Source organism: Amborella trichopoda, chromosome 5 (assembly GCF_054954075.1).
Source record: "Amborella trichopoda isolate Santa Cruz 75 chromosome 5, AtrichopodaSantaCruz75HAP2 v2.0, whole genome shotgun sequence".
Classification (NCBI taxonomy): Eukaryota; Viridiplantae; Streptophyta; class Magnoliopsida; order Amborellales; family Amborellaceae; genus Amborella; species Amborella trichopoda.
This window is the reverse complement of record NC_142340.1, coordinates 6,731,075-6,748,676: the sequence shown is the minus strand read 5'-3', so window position 1 is coordinate 6,748,676 and position 17,602 is coordinate 6,731,075. Positions and strand designations below refer to the sequence as shown.

The window sequence follows — 17,602 nt, the reverse complement described above, 5'->3', positions numbered from 1 at the left end:
TTTTTGTCATCCTCTTTTCCACTCCCTCCATAACTCTTTCTCGACTTAGATATTTCACTACCTGCATTTCCTACATCTGTGCATGTATCGCTATCAGTAACGCGGCTTCACCAAATTGAGAAGTGAATCAACTCACACAATAAAGGATGTTTTCTCAAGCTTCAACCTACCCTCTTTTTCACTCTAGAGAGAGAGAGATTACATAGAGCTCCTTAACATTGAGAGAGAGAGATTACATAAAGCTCCTTAACATTGAGAGAGAGAGAGAGAGAGAGAGAGACAGATTACATAGAGAGAGAGATTACATAAAGCTCCTTGACATTGAGAGAGAGAGAGATATTACATAAAGCTCCTTAGTATTTTTCTCAAATATCTAAGGGACCCCTTATCTTGAGAAAGTGACAACCTAGCCTCACCTTTGTTAATTAAGTGAGCAAACCTAGCTTTCAATGTAAGTTCCACATCCCAAATAAAATAATAAGCACAATGGGGTCAAACAATTCAAGATGGTTTCTTTAGTAGCATAATCACTTGTTCTCTAAGAAAGAAGATTCCCTTCTTATGATAATGCCAAAGTGGTGTTTAACCAAACTATGCATTCAAAATACACAAAGATGGCCCCATATTTATATTCTATATGATAATCTATATTAAGTTATCAAGATTTAAATAGGGTCAACTTGGCTATTTATATAACTAGGTTTACCCAATCTCATGCATATGACAACCACTCAAGTGCTTCCAAGGACAATAATTCCACCAAGAAAAACAAAATAGGGGAAGATCTTTCTAGTTTATTCCATCAAAAACTTCTTTTACACATTCATTTAAAAGGCCAACTTGCATGTATGTCAAGATTCATGTTATCTAACTACTTTATCAAATATATTGTTATTCTCTCTCTCTTTTATATATATATATATATATATGGAGAGAGAGACATCAAGAGAAAATGAACCATTTGAATTTTTCGGAGGCAAACGTGCCATGTGGAACCTGAGCCACCTATTCCATCGATTTGAGATTGAAACTTTGCCCACCTAATGTTCGTTAGTGGGTCACACATGTTGTACGATGCACCTACATGTCTCCATTATAGTCTCTCCTCTCTCTCTCTCGCTTAAGTATGGGTGAGGTTTGCATTAGGGTATAATCTTTTGAAAATTAAAAATATAGTGCACCTTCAAATTTTGTGTAATTTTGGTGTGTAGAAATCTTTTTAGATAGCTAGAGAATATATTTTTATATCTAAATATAAAATTTCAAATTCCAAAAATGGTTCAAACAAAGCAGATTGATTAAGGCGTGACGATCTTGAAAATGGATGGTCCAAATAATGTGCTATTTTTGAGATTTGAAATCTTTTTTTTTTTTCATATGCATACATCTCGATGTCGAGATAATCAATTAGATGTTTTTCCAATGTCAAAATAGTGTTTTCCATTGGAGTTTTGAAGTTCACCTTAAATTCTTGAATTTAAGGTGACAACCTTATATAAACTTTTTGTTTATAAATGAAGATTTTATTTTTCTTTGGAAGATCAGGTTAGGACCTTTAGCTAAATCCAATATTGCTGGCCCTTACAAATTATGTAAACAATGGAGATAATATTCACATTTATGTAATGAATGAATTATCCTTGAATTGCATGGAAATAACCCACAGCCTCAAATTCAAAATATCCCCATCAAAAAGAGAATTAATAGCACGTCTCTTTTTTCCAAGGAAAACGGTCCTTTGGACCCAATTTGGTATGTACTCGTGAACCTTGAAAACCTAAATAGAACCACATATACTGGCCTATTAATATATATAATTTTCATTGAAAATTTGCAGATTTCAGTCACATCTAGCCAACCAATGAGTGTTTTGGCCATTAAATTGAGATGGGCATTATTTTCAAGAAAATGCAATTACTTAAATATATCGCTTAATGCTATTGCTTTTGTAGTGCTTACAAGAGAACATCTAGTATGTGCCAAGAGTGCCCATTTAAAAACATGAAAAGGATCAAACTCAAGATATGATAGGAGTACTGGTGGTTGGGAAAATGTGCAGAGTGCCCCAATTGGATCTAATATTTGTGTCTTCCTACTACTCATTCTTGCCTCACCATAAAAGCAGGAGTACCCAAAAAGAGAGATCCAAAAAGAGGAACCCTAAAAAGATGAATCAAACAATTCAACGATGTCATTTTTGTGTTGTCATTCCCCAAACAATAGGTCCCAAAATTCAATACTAACATGAAATCTCGACCACCCACCTCACTACTACTATAATGGAGCACAAACACAAGGAGAGAGAGAGAGACTCCATTAAAAAAATTGAGAGAGAGAGAGAGGGACTCCATAAAAATATATGGGGAGAGAGATTCCATAAAAACTTAAAGAAATTTTTACTTGTGTTAGTAATTTCTTGGAAAAGATAGAAGTTATATGAGGAATCGAGCTTTCACTGGCATAACCAGCAATCCAAAGTTTTGGGACCATGAGAGAGAGATTTCAAAAAAAAAGAAAAAGAAGTTTTCGCCTTGTTTAGAGAGAGATATTCCCAAAAAAGAAGGGTGAGGTTAGTATAAGGCAACTATTGAAATAAGGTGCATCTCAAAACTATACTGAAAGTGCAGTTTAAGTTCCGCAAAACTTTTTAATGATATAAAAATCTAGTGTTGCCACCCATTATGAAATTTAAAGTTTCAGAAATGGTGACTATCAAGCAGATCTATAAGCGTCTGAAAATTTAAAAAATGGATAGTCTAAATAATGTGTTAGAAGACGAATTATTTTTAGGATTAGAAATTTTTTTTTTTTATATCTATGAATTTTGAGATCGAGACGATCGATTTGAAGGTTTTCTAGCATAAGAATAATTTTTTTTAGTGGATTTTTTAAGTGCACCTTATACAAGCTTTTTCAAAAAAAAAGTTGACACCTTATACAAACCTTTTCCAAAAAAAAAAAAAAAAAAAATTGAACTTATTTATATATATATATATATAGAGATTCCACACAAAAAATAAAGAAGTTTTCACTTGTGGAGCTAGTAATTTTGGGAAAAAAGAGTGAGGTTCTATAAGGTATCAGCCTTTCACTTGTACAACTAGTAATCCTAAAGTTTTGTATCATATGAGAGAGAGAGAGAGAGAGAGAGAGAGAGAGAGAGAGGTTCCATGAAAAAATAAAGGAAGTTTTCAATTGTGCAGCTAGTGATCCCTAAGTTTTGATGCTATAATGACATTCCAGCTACCCCACCCCATCTTCACAAGAAACCCCAAAAGCCAAAAGCCACTGCCCTCAAAATCCTACTATATTCCACAAAATCCAATGACAAAAATCCATCCATTAAAGAATCATGTCCAACCAATCATTTCTCCTAGGTGAAACTTTTTAAATCCCATTCCTAACATGTGACCCTCAAAACATAACTATAAAAAAATGAAATGAAAAGACTCTTAAATACACATATAAAACCACATACTTAGCCTATTTGGGTGCCTAGTGTCGGTGGTTTCTGAGGCTTTTACTGGTTCACAAATGGGAAGGAAATGCTCTCATTGTGGGAACAATGGCCATAATTCAAGGACTTGCAGTGGATTTAGAAGGGGGGGGGTCCTAAAGCTTTTTGGGGTTCAGCTTCATGTTGATTCATCTCCTTTGAAGAAGAGCTTGAGCATGGATAGTCTATCTCAAACCACTTGTATGAATAATCCTTGCGATGAGCACTCTGATAGCAATAATCCTTGCCATGGTGGGGCTTCTTCTGATAATGGCTACCTGTCTGATGGCCTCGTACACTCTTTTAGCAAGACCCATGAAAGGAAAAAGGGTGAGTTTTCTTGGCTCCTCTCTCTCTCTCTCTCTCTCTCTGTTTATGAGTTTCTTGGCTGAAGAATTGGCATATAAAAATATGTTTTAACTTAACTTTGTGAATTTTAGATCTTCAGTAGTATGTTATTTCCATTTCTACAACTGGTTTGACTTTCAGTTGTGGCGCTTCAAATAGTTTTGATTCTCTCTCTCTCTCTCTCACACACACACATATTTGTGGGAGTCATAGTTTTCTTTGATTGGAGTGGGTTTCTATTGCTACAATAATTATTTCTTGTCAATTTCAGTTTCATTTTATTTTTCTTTTTCGTTTGTTTTTAATTTCGGTTTATTTTCTTTTAGGGAGAGAAATCCTGTTGTGTTTCCTTTGGTTTTTCTTAATGGGTATCATGTTTTTTCTGCTGATTCTCTGATGTTCTTAAAAAAATGTTTACTCTGTTTCTTACCTTGGATTTGTTTGCTCTGCAACTGGTTCTTGTTCTATTTATGGAAGGTTGTTGTCTTTTTCTTTCTTGAAGGGTATGGTATGGGATTCAAATCAATTCATCAATGAATTGGAATTTTATTTACTTTCACTTTGCATGTATTAAGACTATTTAATCCATGGTTTTTTATTTATTTAAGGGCAATCATTCAATGACAACGCCTCAGAGTAATATGTTCAAATACATGTTAATTCAAGAGTTTCTCTGCACTTGTGTCTGAAATTTTTTTTCCTTTCTCAGCTAACAGAAATTTAATAACTGAAAATTGTTCAATATCAATTGGGTTCTAAGCCACTGTTAAAATTTTACAGTATTTATTTTGTCCAATCCCTCTCCCTCTTCCTCTTGGGGGCAACCACGGCGGGGCCAGCCATGGCGCGGTCCTTGTCCCATAAACCGGCTAGCACTGACCCTAGTCTGGCCCTCAGGCCACAGTTAGTGGCCTGGCCCTACTTTTTTTTGGGCCGGGCCACGTGGTCCATGGCCCGTGGTCTCTCTCTATCTAGATAGTAGAGTGTGAATTAACATGGTGTGTTGTATGGGTGGGTGATCAGGTGTTCCATGGACAGAGGAAGAGCATAGGACATTTTTAGCTGGGCTTGAGAAGCTTGGAAAGGGTGATTGGAGGGGAATTTCAAGGAATTTTGTAACCACAAGGACTCCAACCCAAGTGGCTAGCCATGCTCAAAAATATTTTCTTAGACAGACTAGTTTCAACAAGAAGAAACGTCGATCTAGCCTCTTCGATGTGGTATTATTTTGTCCCTTATGCCCATTCTCAATTTGCTTCTATCTCATACCCATTATCAATTTGCCAATTCTCTCATACCCATTCTTCCCCCCTCAAAAAAAAATAAAAAAAAATTAGTGTTTTACCTATAGACCTTCAAAAATTTTCTAATATATGAAATCCAGGCAGAAATAACAATGATGGTCGGTAGACCCACATTTTTTTTATTTTTAAAAGTTGGCCCTTGCTCTCAGGATGGAATCCTCATCCTGAATTTTAGGGTCCGAACTTAAATCGCTTTTTGTTTTCTATATTATTCTCTCTCTCCTTTTGATTTCCCTTTGTTTCTTAGGTGGTTTTTTTGTTTTTGTTTTTCTCCTTATATACTTTATTTTTCATTTTTTTCCAGGTTGGACCCAGTGGAGCATTAGGTGACAATGGTGGAGATAAGGCGGCCCAAAAAACCTCTTCCACTCTTCCATTACCCACCCCAGTGGCAAAAAACCCTTCTCAATCAACTGAATTCCCAGTTCCCACTCTCTCTCTAACCACATCTGCCCCCAACTCCCATGAAATCACACATCCCATCAATCATAAACCTCTACAAACCCCAAATGAATCCCAATACCTTCAATTCCCTCTCAATCATCAATTAGTGCCTGTGCTGCCGCCCCCCAATTCTCTCTCTTCATCCCGTGCTCTTGTTTCTCTTTCATCCTTGCAAAAACCACCAACCCCTCTATCTTCCACTGATTTGGAGCTCACCATCGCCTCTCCACAACCACAAGATCGAAGCAAATTATCTCAGAGCTCTTTTTTAATAGGAGCCATTAGTGTGGTCTAATTGAGATCTAGCACACTTAAACAGGAGCTAACACTGTCTCAAAGAAGTTCCTACTTGCATGAACCCCTGTGGTGTAATTACTCATGGGGAAGAGAGAGAGAGAGAAACAGTCCCATCCATTGAGTTTTATATCTCCTTAGAATCTAAAGGAAAAGTGGTGCTATTACTTTGTGGAGTCGATGGGAATCAAATAAAAGGACAATGTTTATATATGTTCAAATAGATATATTCATATATGAGCTCCTGTAAGGATATCCATGGCATTGTGCCTTTATGTTCCTTACTCTCGTCATATTCTTTCTAAGCAATGCTTTTTTTTAATTTTTTTTATCTTTTTCTTTTTTGTCCTCCAATCATGGAAACTTACCTCTAGCTTTCAACTTATAATTATGAAAGTATTTTGGACACCTTTAGGGTTGGCTCACTGAATACATAGAAAAAGGGGGTTATTCCATTTTATAAAGTCCTGATTTTATTCTCGGAAGGATGCACTATGCCAGTATTTGCTATGTACCATTTGGTCCCTCCACAAACTTCAAAGGTTGTATGGAGAACAAACTTGGACAAATAGAAGGAATCCACTTATTTAGATCCTTATGGTTCCCTCTATCCAAGAGATTCACTGAGAGAACTACAAAGAGAGGGATCTGTCTCTCCCTCTCCCTCTCTCTCTCTCTCTCTCCAAAGAAAAAAGATCTCTCCCCCCCCCCCCCCCAAAGAGAAATGTCATTCTCTCTCTCTACAAGAGAAAGAAATGCCAATCTCTCTCACCTCTCTCTCTCTCTCTTTCACGAGTCCTCCAATAAAAGACCAAATATTTGTTTGCATTGTAGGGATCCACAAACTTATCTGGCCCAGCAAGCAAGTATAGCACAAGCACGACCACTAATAAATACTCCTGTCGCATTATAAGGTGGGCATTAAAAATCATGAAGTTTCTAGTGAATATTAATAAGCATGTGTTGTATTTTGTTGCTTAGAGACCAAACCTCGTGCCCTTTGTGGGGCCTTACTTGTACCTTTTTGTAATGCATGTGACCAAATCTTTGCTCAATGGAGGGCCTACATTAACAGCTCTTATGAGTGAATGTAACAATTACTAGAAAATTATGTTGTCTTTTCCTTTGTTTAATATGAAACAAATTAAACAATTGGTTGTTCAGAACAAAAAGTTGGTTGACCATCAATATTGGTTGTCCTAAAACAAAAATTCATGCGTCATTTAGATAAGAGAGGAAAGATTTAAAATTGAGTATTTTTTACAATGTGTAAAAAATAAATGTCAAAAATGAAATGTCAGTTTTTAAAATGTCAAACACAAATATCGTATACTTGATTGCCGAACTGATTGTAGCTCTTTTTTATTCAGTACCCTCCTATTTTAGGGAGATAACCATTGTCTACCCTTTTGTTTCTTTTCGAAGTTTTGGAGTATTTCTATATGGGTTTCTCCAGTAACTTCAGCTTAAAGGATACACAGAAGTAGACGAAAGTATGTGAAAAATAAAGACCACCAGATGTACTTTCGGTGAAAAAATTGGGCAAATGGTTACAAAATCATGTTAAGATGTTATACGAAGGTAAATTTGGATGAATAGTTGCAAAATCATTAGCTCTGTAGCACCAATTATATTGCATTGAAAGGCCATCCAGCATGAGCATATCCTAGATTCACTTGTGTAATACCCAACTAATTAGCATTTTTAAGACCTAAAATTTTGGGGACGGGATGTAAGCAACAAATATCTCAGAAAAAAAAAAAGGAAAAAAAAACATATTGTATTTATGTGTGTAAAACATTTGTCCTAAGATAAACTGTGAATAACCAATACTCAAGGCCAAATCCAAGTACATATATTTTCTTTTCTCAAAGTATACATCTGGTTATTCTAAATTTCGGATTCAGAAAATCGATCTAAGTTGGTAACTGCCCTAACCATTCCTCAAAATCAAAATTGGCATAATCACTTCTGTTTCTCTAGCTTCCACCTATTTATTGATGCCCAAATCTCACCTGAGGAATATTTCCCCAATAGATGATACTTCCAATGATAAAACCAAGGTACATTCAAGTAAGTGCAGAAAAGTGACATTTCCTTCTTCCTCAAATTAAAGCATATGCTCTACATTTCCAAATCAAGACTTGATTTCTACATTTGGCTATAAAAATCAAATTGAATAAAATAAAAAAATAGAAACTTAACCAAGAAGAAAGAAAAAGAAAACAAAACTCAGGAACTATGTTACAAATTACAAAAATCGGCAATCAGCTAGGTGCATGACAACCAGATCAGTAGGCAAAGAAACTAAAACCCATGAAAGCTTCCCTCACATGGCATCAATGAAACCTCCCCCATTCCTACGGCGCAGCAGCCATGGAGAAGGATCTCTCTTGCTTTGGCATGGAAAAGAAAGGAGAATGAGGCTTTGAAAAACTGCATTGTCAGTCTATATCTCCTTTGCTCTCTTGTGTACCTGCTCCCCAGAGTGGAAGATATAAGCCCATCAGGTAAACCCATACATTTGAGATGTGCTTTCCTCCTTAATTTCTTTTCATTTCCCCAACTTTTTTTCATGAATCATGAGACCCTTGGATCAACAGACCAATACGCTTCATACTATCTGAACGAAGGCTCTCACCTTTATAGCTCATCTGGAGTTAAAAACCATACTGAACATCTTAAAACCCTCAACCAATAACAGCAACAGTGTGAATGCTAGTGTGTGTGTGTGTCTATATATATACATATATATAGTTGTTTCAATTCTCACCTCGCTCTGAAGACTTTCTGGAGAGAACCACCTCAGCAACACTCCAAGATGAACAACTGCAGGTATCAACTTAAAGAGTAATGGAGTTGTCACCTGCGTGGTTTCTTTTAGTGAGTGAGTGGTACTTGAAAACTATAGAATGCTTGTAATAGTTAAAACTTACCAGACTGAGAGCAGTCGTGCCCAGAAGCAGCAGGTAGAGTTTTGCCTGTGAAAATCCAGACTACTATTACACTGCTGGCTTGAGGTAACGCATCAAGAAAAAACCATGATTTCTAAATTCTAATATATGCAGTACTCTTGTTGAATTTTAAATCCAAATATCTGTAGGCAGTCACAGAAAAGGGAGAAATTCAAATTTTAGGCCTTGATCAATTTTCTATCTTTAAATCAAACTTTAAGAATGAACCAAATGAAATGTAGGTCGAAACCTAAAAAGGACAAACAACAACCATCGAATGCAATATTCAAATTATGAAAATGGTAAAAATATCATCTAAGAAATAATTTTTCTATCACATTTCCATTAAAAATAAATAAAAAATAATAATTGAGGCTAAATAATCAACAATTTATTCATTTCTTCATCCAAAACTCAAGTAAAGAATCCATTATTCATGAATGCAAAGCATGCCTATTTCAAACGTGACCTGATCAAGGACATTTCATCGAAATTTCTTTACGGATTTCAACTCACTCTTTGATGTGAAGACAGCCAACTCAACAGGAAATGAAACAGCTAAACAAAATTATGGGATGAAGTTTTAATTGTTCAAAAGGCATCCATGCAAGAGACATTTTACATAGTAAATAGCACATGGAATGCTTAACAAACACAATAAATAACAACAAAATTATTGGCCTTTGTAAAATGCTTTACCTGACCAACACTGCCGATAATGAATTTGCAACAATGTAATATAATGCCATGACTAGAACCCATACTATCAATCATTATACTTACTCCAAGTGTAGTAATACCAACCTCTATGAGATGAATATTTGAAGCACGGCTGAGAAGAACAAAAGCAAATTCGCCAATTTGTGCAAGGGACATGCCAACCTACACACCACCGTGAATTGATATGCGACAATTCTGTTAGATAAGTTCATAAAAAGATAGCCATACCAAGTGTATGAAAATCAAAAGTTAATGATCTTGCATTAGGTGTATGTAAAATTTAAGATTATGATCTTACAAGAAGTGCTGTCTTGTTGCTATAGCGAAACCCCTTGACCACTGCAGCGATTACCATTGTTTTCATAATAATCACCAAAATGACAGCCGCCAATAAAATATCCACATGGTTCCATAGGAATTGAACATGGATCAGCATTCCAATGCTAGAAAGAAACAGCGCTGCAAAGAAATTGCGTATTGGTTCCACCTACATAAAGAATCAAAACTTGAAATTACAACGTGGAAGAATCAATGCATCTTATGCAATATGGTCCTCTATAACATCCTCATTTTCAAGGGTAACTAGCGAGTTTATGCATTTTGATAACCGAACTATTTCTTGAAACATTGCAGTCACAGAAACAAAATAAGCAAAATAAACAATGAATTGATTCGGTAATAAATTGGCCAAATTCAAGCTTCAAATATTTGAAAATAAATCAATTTTAAAGTCCATCTGAATGGCACAAGCAAGGCCGTAGGTGGAGTAAGTAGAGTCTTGGTAATATATTCATTTAGCTCCGAATAAATGGGAAAAAAAAAAAGTAAATTGTGGAGTAGAGGATACCAAGATCATTAAAATTGTTTCTGGGACAACAAATTTCAACAAGCACTCTGTCTAGAGAATCAGAGTCCGATGAACTGGCTAGATCTCATTGCAAAGCTACATAACGTTTCCCATTATATGGGTGTAGAGCAAAGAAATTTATTTCTACTTTATTCATACTTCCTTTTGCAATAAATCTAATAATACCTTTTTCATATTTCCTTGACTTGAGATTCCTCATTCATCTAGGGTCATCATTGTCATAGAAAGCATATGCAGGATCGTATTATCTAATTGATATGTAGTTAAAACACACCTTTAATGCGTAATTCTTTTAGAATGCAGAATATATATATATATATATATAGATGGAAAATATTTTGTCAGCCAAAGGGCCGATTCAATAGTATACACCGAATGGCCCAGATTAAATATGGGCCGATTGGATGGCCATAGCTGTGTTTCGTCTTTGAATTTTAGTTTTTCTTTTTTATACAAATCCAAATTTTATAAACTTTGAAGCATTTAATTTTGAAAAATACATGCACCTAATAAAAATATTAAAAGAATAATTTCAAAAATAAATTGACCAAAACAACCCTAGGACTTTTAGGGGTATTTTGGTCACATTTTTTTTGTGAATTATGTTGAAATATTTTTATTAATGGCACCTTAATGAGAAGAGTGCATGCTCCAAATTTGAAGTGATTTAGATTTATAAAAAATATTAAAATTCAAATACGAAACGTAATCGTGACTGCCAGATCAGCCCAACTCAAACTAGACTGTTGAGTGTGTTACACACGCACACACACTTCAAATAAGAAAAAGAATTATACAGAGTTATGGATATGCTTCTAGAAGTCACTATGAAATGAGAAACTTTATATTTTGCTGCCACTAAGACATGTATGATGTTGTATTTTTTTGATGAAACAATAATAGTAGTTTTTTTTCTTTTCCAATTGTTAATCATTGAAAATTTTGAAATAGATGTATACTCTTACAAAAAATGAGAAATCCCTGTACAAAACAGACATCATTCGAATGGTTGACACTAAAATTTTGTAATTACAAGACTCTACATTCCCACGGCCTCTTCGGCCAATGTATCAGTCTCTACGTTCCCCTTCCGCTAAGTGTGTTGAAGGTCACAGTAAGAGTACTATGTCAAAAACATCTTTGAAAATATTTGAAGATCTCCATGGACATTCCACTCATCTAATTTCCTATTGGATGACATTGTAAGGGTCACCTAGATTACATTTTCTGCTGGCAATCATCCAGAGTTCCAGACCATGTAAACCAATCAGCAGGCTCACCTCTGTTTCTTTACAATCAGAGAAAATCAAGGAGCCTGAATATGTCAAGAACATGCTTCTCCAGTGACCTCTAATGATTCCCTCAAAGCCTGCTGGCCTGGTTACTGTAAGAACTGCCATCAATATTTAGTTTCAGAAACCCTTCATTTGGGGGGACTGGTGGCGTCATGTCTAGTCATCATGGGGCCTTTATCTTTGACAATAGCAATCCAACCTATGAGTGTCTTGAAAATTCTTTCTTGGTTCTCATCCATGAAATGATATTCAACTTGATACTGTCCAATACGCCATCAATCTGTGATATAAGCTGATTTAAACGTCCAACTATTTCTTTCAAGCCAAATCAATCATAAGATGGCTAGGTAATCTCCCAACACAACAGTTGGTGGTCTTCCTGGGTAAACAAAGGTACTTGCTAGGTAATCTCCCAATACCACAGCCTAAAATTTACCCAATTCTAACAGTTAGTCACCAGGGACCAGGATTCCAATTAGTTTGGTCTTGTAAATGCTAACTATAAGGCTTCATAATGCTCCAAATCACCTGAGCTACAACTATGGAAACCCGTTAATAAATGTCAAGGAAGCTTCCATTTACAGGATCCCATGTGAGTTTTTTATTCTAACAGAGGATCTATTCGTTATGCATATCATTAGGGGTTTTATGGCTACTCAATTGGTTGATTCCTTGTTGCATTTGTGACTTTTTAGTCCAAATGGAGCGCTTGAATATCTCTATCTTTCTCACGTATATATATGGAAAAAGCTACCAAAAGGTGGCACCTATAACATATAGTAATATAGGTCGAACCCCAATTGTCAGATCTTCATCAGGTGGTTGAAAATTCATGTCACCATTTGATTTTTAATATTTTTTCTACAAATCAAATCAAGATGAAATTTGAGTGCGCTAAAAAAATAGGTCACACAAGAAAAATTATAAAACAAATATTTTCCAAAATTTGAAATGACCAAAATACCCCTAAAAATGAAGGGAGTAATTTGGTCAATTTGAATTATTAAAAATATTTTTTCTAGACTTTTATATGCTGCATGCTGGTGTTAGGTATATATAGTTATATACCCAAAATTTCATCTCAATTTGATAAATAGAGAAAAGATTAAAAATGTAATTTGGTCATTTTGAATTATTGAAAATAATTTTTTTATATTTTTATATGTTGCACAATGGTGGTAGGCATAGATATATACCCAACATTTCATCTCGATCGGAAAAGTAGAGAAAAGATTAAAAATGAAATAGTGGCATGTATTTTCAACCACCTGATCAAAATCTAACAGCTGGGATTCCACCTATATCACTATTCATTATAGGTACCACCTTTTGGTGGCTTTTTCCTATATATATATATATATATAGGGAAGTGATATATATATATAGGGAAGTGATTTCATGCAATTGTCTTAGTAATATCATGAACTGCACCTACAAGAACCATATTTGGAGCACTTGTTTGACCCTAACTTTGAACTCAATTCACTATAATAAACAATCTCAAAAACAAAATTTGAAAACACACCCTAAAACTCGCTCTTTTTTTTAACCCAATGAACATAGGCCGTCTATATGATTGATTGATTAGATCTAGGCCTCAAAAGGATTTTTTTCATCCCAAATTTTGAGTTTGAAAAAATTTAACAAAAAAAAAAATTGATTTTGAGTTTGTAAAGGCCAAGGTCTTAATGTTAACCAAATGGACAATCTGGATTAATTGTTGGAGAGTGATCATTTCGTCCTTTTCTAGAGTGCAAATTCAATTTTTTCTTTTTTGAGATGAATAGAGTGCGAGTACAAAATTTGGGATCATACAAATGCCAAACATGGTTTTTTTAAGAGACTGGTTCCATTGTATTTTATATTTTGTATGTGTTTGTGAGTTTGCCCATGCACACAGGGGAGGGGGCAGAATGTCACTGTTTCATCACAATATAATGAAACTGTTTTTTAAAATTATATGTTCATAGTATTTGTTTGATCCCAAATTTTGCAACTCACTCTCTTATCCCAACAAACAACGCCATCTATTTCGTCCAAACGAGTCACTCTTCAACAATAGATCTTGTCCATCTATTTGGTGGACGTTGAGAGCTAGGCTTTTAATAACTCAAAGTCAATTTTGTCTGTTTGAAAATGTTCATCTAATGTGTATACTATCATTTGCATAATTTGAGATAAAGCATAATCCCTCAAAGGCTTATATCTAACGTCCCATCAAATGGACAATCTATGGTCTTTAGGTTAAAAAAAAGCATTTTTTTTTTTTTTTAAAGTGTACGTTTTCAATTTTTCTTTGTTCAGTTTGTTATCACTTAAATAAAGTACATGTTCAAAAATTGAGTCAAACAAGTGCTCCTGACATGATTTTTGAAGGTGCATTTCATTATATTACTATAAGAGAATTGCATGAAATCACTCTCCATGTGTGTGTGTGTGTGGTGTGTGCGTGTGTGTGTGTGCATATACACATGCCCCCTCTTCATTCGTTTGAACTCTGAACAATCTACTCTTTCATGATATGTAACTTTTCCACATTTCTGGTTATTGTGTTCAATCTCTAGCTCCCTTTATGAAGTACTAGCTTTCATAGAATTAAAGGACAGTAACTTATCAGAAGAAAAGAGAAAAAATTGAAGCAAATCTATCAGTCCCCTTTCTAAGGTTATCAAGCTGCATTCTACATCAGTACTTTTGTATGCATTCTATTATTGGACTTTGTAATGCAACGCTTCTAACTAGAAACCTCTATTGCAGAGCTTCTCAAAGTGCATTGTGTGTGAGCATTCTTGCATGGGTTCTATCAGTTGATTCACAGTGCAATGCTTCCAAATGGTTTCTGTTGTCACTGAAATAATTTCCACTTTAATGTCAGATACTTCATACATCAAAAGAGTTGATGATTAGGGCTTCTTTCCACTGATATGGTGCTACATAAGCAAAACGGAGACAATGAAGAAGAGAGGGAAACCATAACAAACATTACTACGAGAAGGACAAAGGCTCTTTATGCATATAAAGAAGAATACTTTTCTTGCAGGAACCATTAACCGATTACTTTGCGCTATTACAATAGCATATTGCAATCCTGAAGTAGTCCATTTTATAACTATAACAAACATTATGATCAAGACCTTTTGATCTGGTAAGTCCTGCTATGAATGGGCTATGACCAAAAAATCTCCTTCATTGGAAAAAAATCAACTCTCTACCTGATGAACTGTTCAATAAATGGTTGACATAAAATAGGCTAATTTCCAGATTCCTAGGTTTCCAATTTCCAAGTTTTAACAGGATGGAAACCAAAATCACCATGAGATCTGGACAACCTACCAAACAATATATTTCAGAAACCAGATTTTCAGGAAGTAGCTCTAAAAAGCACTCCCAACCCCGATAAATTCTACGGATACAGACCACACCACTATAAACTTTATCTGACATACACAATTTTGTGGGACTCCACAAAACCCAAGTTCCTCCAGACGCTCCCAGGGTGGGCATGACCAACCACTTCAATGGATGTCTTCGCAAAAGGATAGGATTTCCAAACTTTCTGGTCCTCCTGATTTTGTAACCCAGTAGTAGCAGATTATCAGGCTTGATTTCGCTCACAAACAGCTTCACTAACATCTTTTTGGGGTCCCCCAATTCTCTCACATTACACGCAATGATCTTCATGCTGGGTTTTGGTTGATCGCTAGAGGATGCCTGCCATCTGATGAACCTTCAAAGGCAGGTTTGATGAACATAATTAATATCAGACACCAAATTTTTTAGCGCCCTGCTAACTCTTCCATTTCCTTTACTTCCCATATTATCTCTATACGGTCCCTGCCTTCAAAACATGCTCCTCCTCCACTGAATTCGCCCAAAACTGCATAGGTTATTTCTTCTTAACAACGCAAGTAGTTAGCTTGAGAAGTGATCTTCTAAAATGATGAATTTAACTGTTATTCATCACATTTATCAAATACATTGTTTTGGCGTCAAACTTATGACAGTCTTGTCTTTCCTATCGAATCAATAGCTGGTATCCCATGTTGACTCGAACTTGGCAGATTATTGGGAAGACCGTCCAAATTTGCATAATATATTATTTCTCTTTTGAGATAAGAGGCATGCGCAGACTAAAGGGTACATCAAGCTATATATAATGCTTGGAGAATATCCTGTTTTCTGGAAGAATAAGAAGTAGGATATTGCACCAAAGTTCAGATCAAAGGTAGGGTGCAAGGCTACAGGCCAATTTGGATGGACCTCTTGTTTAGAAACAGTCCTGTTTCTCTGCCCACTTGCTTGAAATAGTTTTAGGGATTGTCCAGTCCATTCCATTTCATCATACGACTTTAATTGAACAGATCTGTTCTACAGGTTGTATATCCTTTCTCACTGACACAATGGAGACATGCACATCAATCTGGACAATGACCTAATGCCATGTGTCCAGACCAGAGTGTGATTACTGGCTGTGGACTCATAGGCTCCATTAGCTATAGAGGAATGCTCTTACCAAGCCATCAACGGCTGGTGAGATGGCTGCATGCAGTCCGACAGATCCACAATCTGTTACTTAGCGAAATAAAAAATTCATGAGTAGGTCCCATTTCTTTACCCCAATTACTTGAAAAAACAGAGAAATCTCTGACCCACCTACTTGAGTAAGAACCTCCTTTTACCCCCATCTCTAAATAATCCCATCCATCAATAAAGTTACAGCAGCATTCAGAATGAGCTTATATCAGCTCTTCAAGCAAATCTAGGGATAAGTTAGGCACTTTTTCATTGCTTCTAATCCCATGTATGAGAGGTGACAAATTGAGGGCAACTCTCACTGCAATTATAAAGAGATTACTTGACAGAAATTATCAGTTTGCCTTATATTATTTCTTCAGATCATATCTGATAGCATCAATCCACTAATTCAATAGACAGCGGAATATACGACTGCGCAGTGAAAAAACCATTGCTTATTTGTATTGTGGAGGAGTGATGAACGTATATTCTTTTTTTTGGAGTAAAGGAGTGATGAACGTATATTCACATCACATAATTATTCATATAGTATTTTGATCATTTTGACCTTAACTTTGTATTTGCATACATGGAAATTCTCATTAGATCAAATAATAACATTGATAATATCACAGCACTTCAAAAGATACAAAAAAACATTCATAATACCACTTGATCAAAACATTGATAATACCATTAAAAAAACAGTTACCACTATCAGAGCAAACTTTGTTTTTTCAATTGATCAAAATCATTAATGTGGCATCAGCAACTTCAACAGCCTACAATCACATTGCTATACAAAATAATGAACTCACAATCAAAATAGAAGTTATAGGTATGCAAGGGTAGCACCCACAACACAATATATTTTAGAAACTTTCTAAAGATCACGATTAAAACTGACATAATCTTACTTGTTCAAGAGTATGTTGTGCAAGATCAGTTGTTGATATCATCACTCCCGCAGCAAACGACCCCAACTCAAGGCTCAAGCCCAGTTTATCACTGCACTGGATTGTAAATAACAAATCTATATCAGAGAATTCATCCATCGTATTTCAAAACACGGCTGATTTATATAGCTTTATCATACAAGAAGTAGCTCATCAGCAACACAAATGATAAAAGGGAAATTTGTCAAAATGCACCTCAGATATTAGTCGTTTACCATTTGTTTTGATTTCATTTCAAAATGCCACTCAAAATACACATGATTTTGAGTTGAAATAGTAGAAAAATGATAAAATGTTGAATAGTTGCAATATGAGGTGTATTTTCATAAACTTCCAATGATAAAATGATCAGTTTAAAAAAAATCCCCCATGAATTTCATGCAGCTAGAAGTATAATAAGAAATGCAG

At 35.3% G+C, this 17,602-nt stretch overlaps 2 protein-coding genes across 9 annotated transcripts in view; one reads left to right on the top strand and one right to left on the bottom strand.

Moving 5' to 3' along the window:
- Positions 1-3,487: 3,487 nt before the first annotated feature.
- LOC18443539 (transcription factor KUA1) lies at positions 3,488-6,166 on the top strand. Its single transcript, XM_011628478.3, has 3 exons — positions 3,488-3,826; positions 4,868-5,064; positions 5,453-6,166. The coding sequence occupies exons 1-3, from the start codon at positions 3,535-3,537 to the stop codon at positions 5,885-5,887; spliced, it is 924 nt and encodes a 307-aa protein (XP_011626780.1). The 5' UTR covers positions 3,488-3,534; the 3' UTR covers positions 5,888-6,166.
- A 1,796-nt stretch (positions 6,167-7,962) lies between these two features.
- KEA4 (K+ efflux antiporter 4) overlaps positions 7,963-17,602 on the bottom strand; it is a 52,597-nt gene continuing 42,957 nt past the window's right edge. For 2 of the 8 annotated variants that reach the window (XM_006853724.4, XM_020673122.2), the window contains 6 exons: positions 17,156-17,251; positions 9,859-10,047; positions 9,645-9,722; positions 8,823-8,867; positions 8,660-8,752; positions 7,963-8,540 (listed from right to left, as the gene is read on the bottom strand). In XM_006853724.4, coding sequence (XP_006853786.2) covers positions 8,460-8,540; positions 8,660-8,752; positions 8,823-8,867; positions 9,645-9,722; positions 9,859-10,047; positions 17,156-17,251 — 582 coding nt within the window. In that variant the 3' untranslated portion in view covers positions 7,963-8,459. Of the gene's footprint in view, positions 8,541-8,659; positions 8,753-8,822; positions 8,868-9,644; positions 9,723-9,858; positions 10,048-17,155; positions 17,252-17,602 lie in introns of those variants that run through there. The other 6 variants (XR_016055804.1, XR_016055808.1, XR_016055809.1 and 3 more) reach the window with 4 other exon arrangements.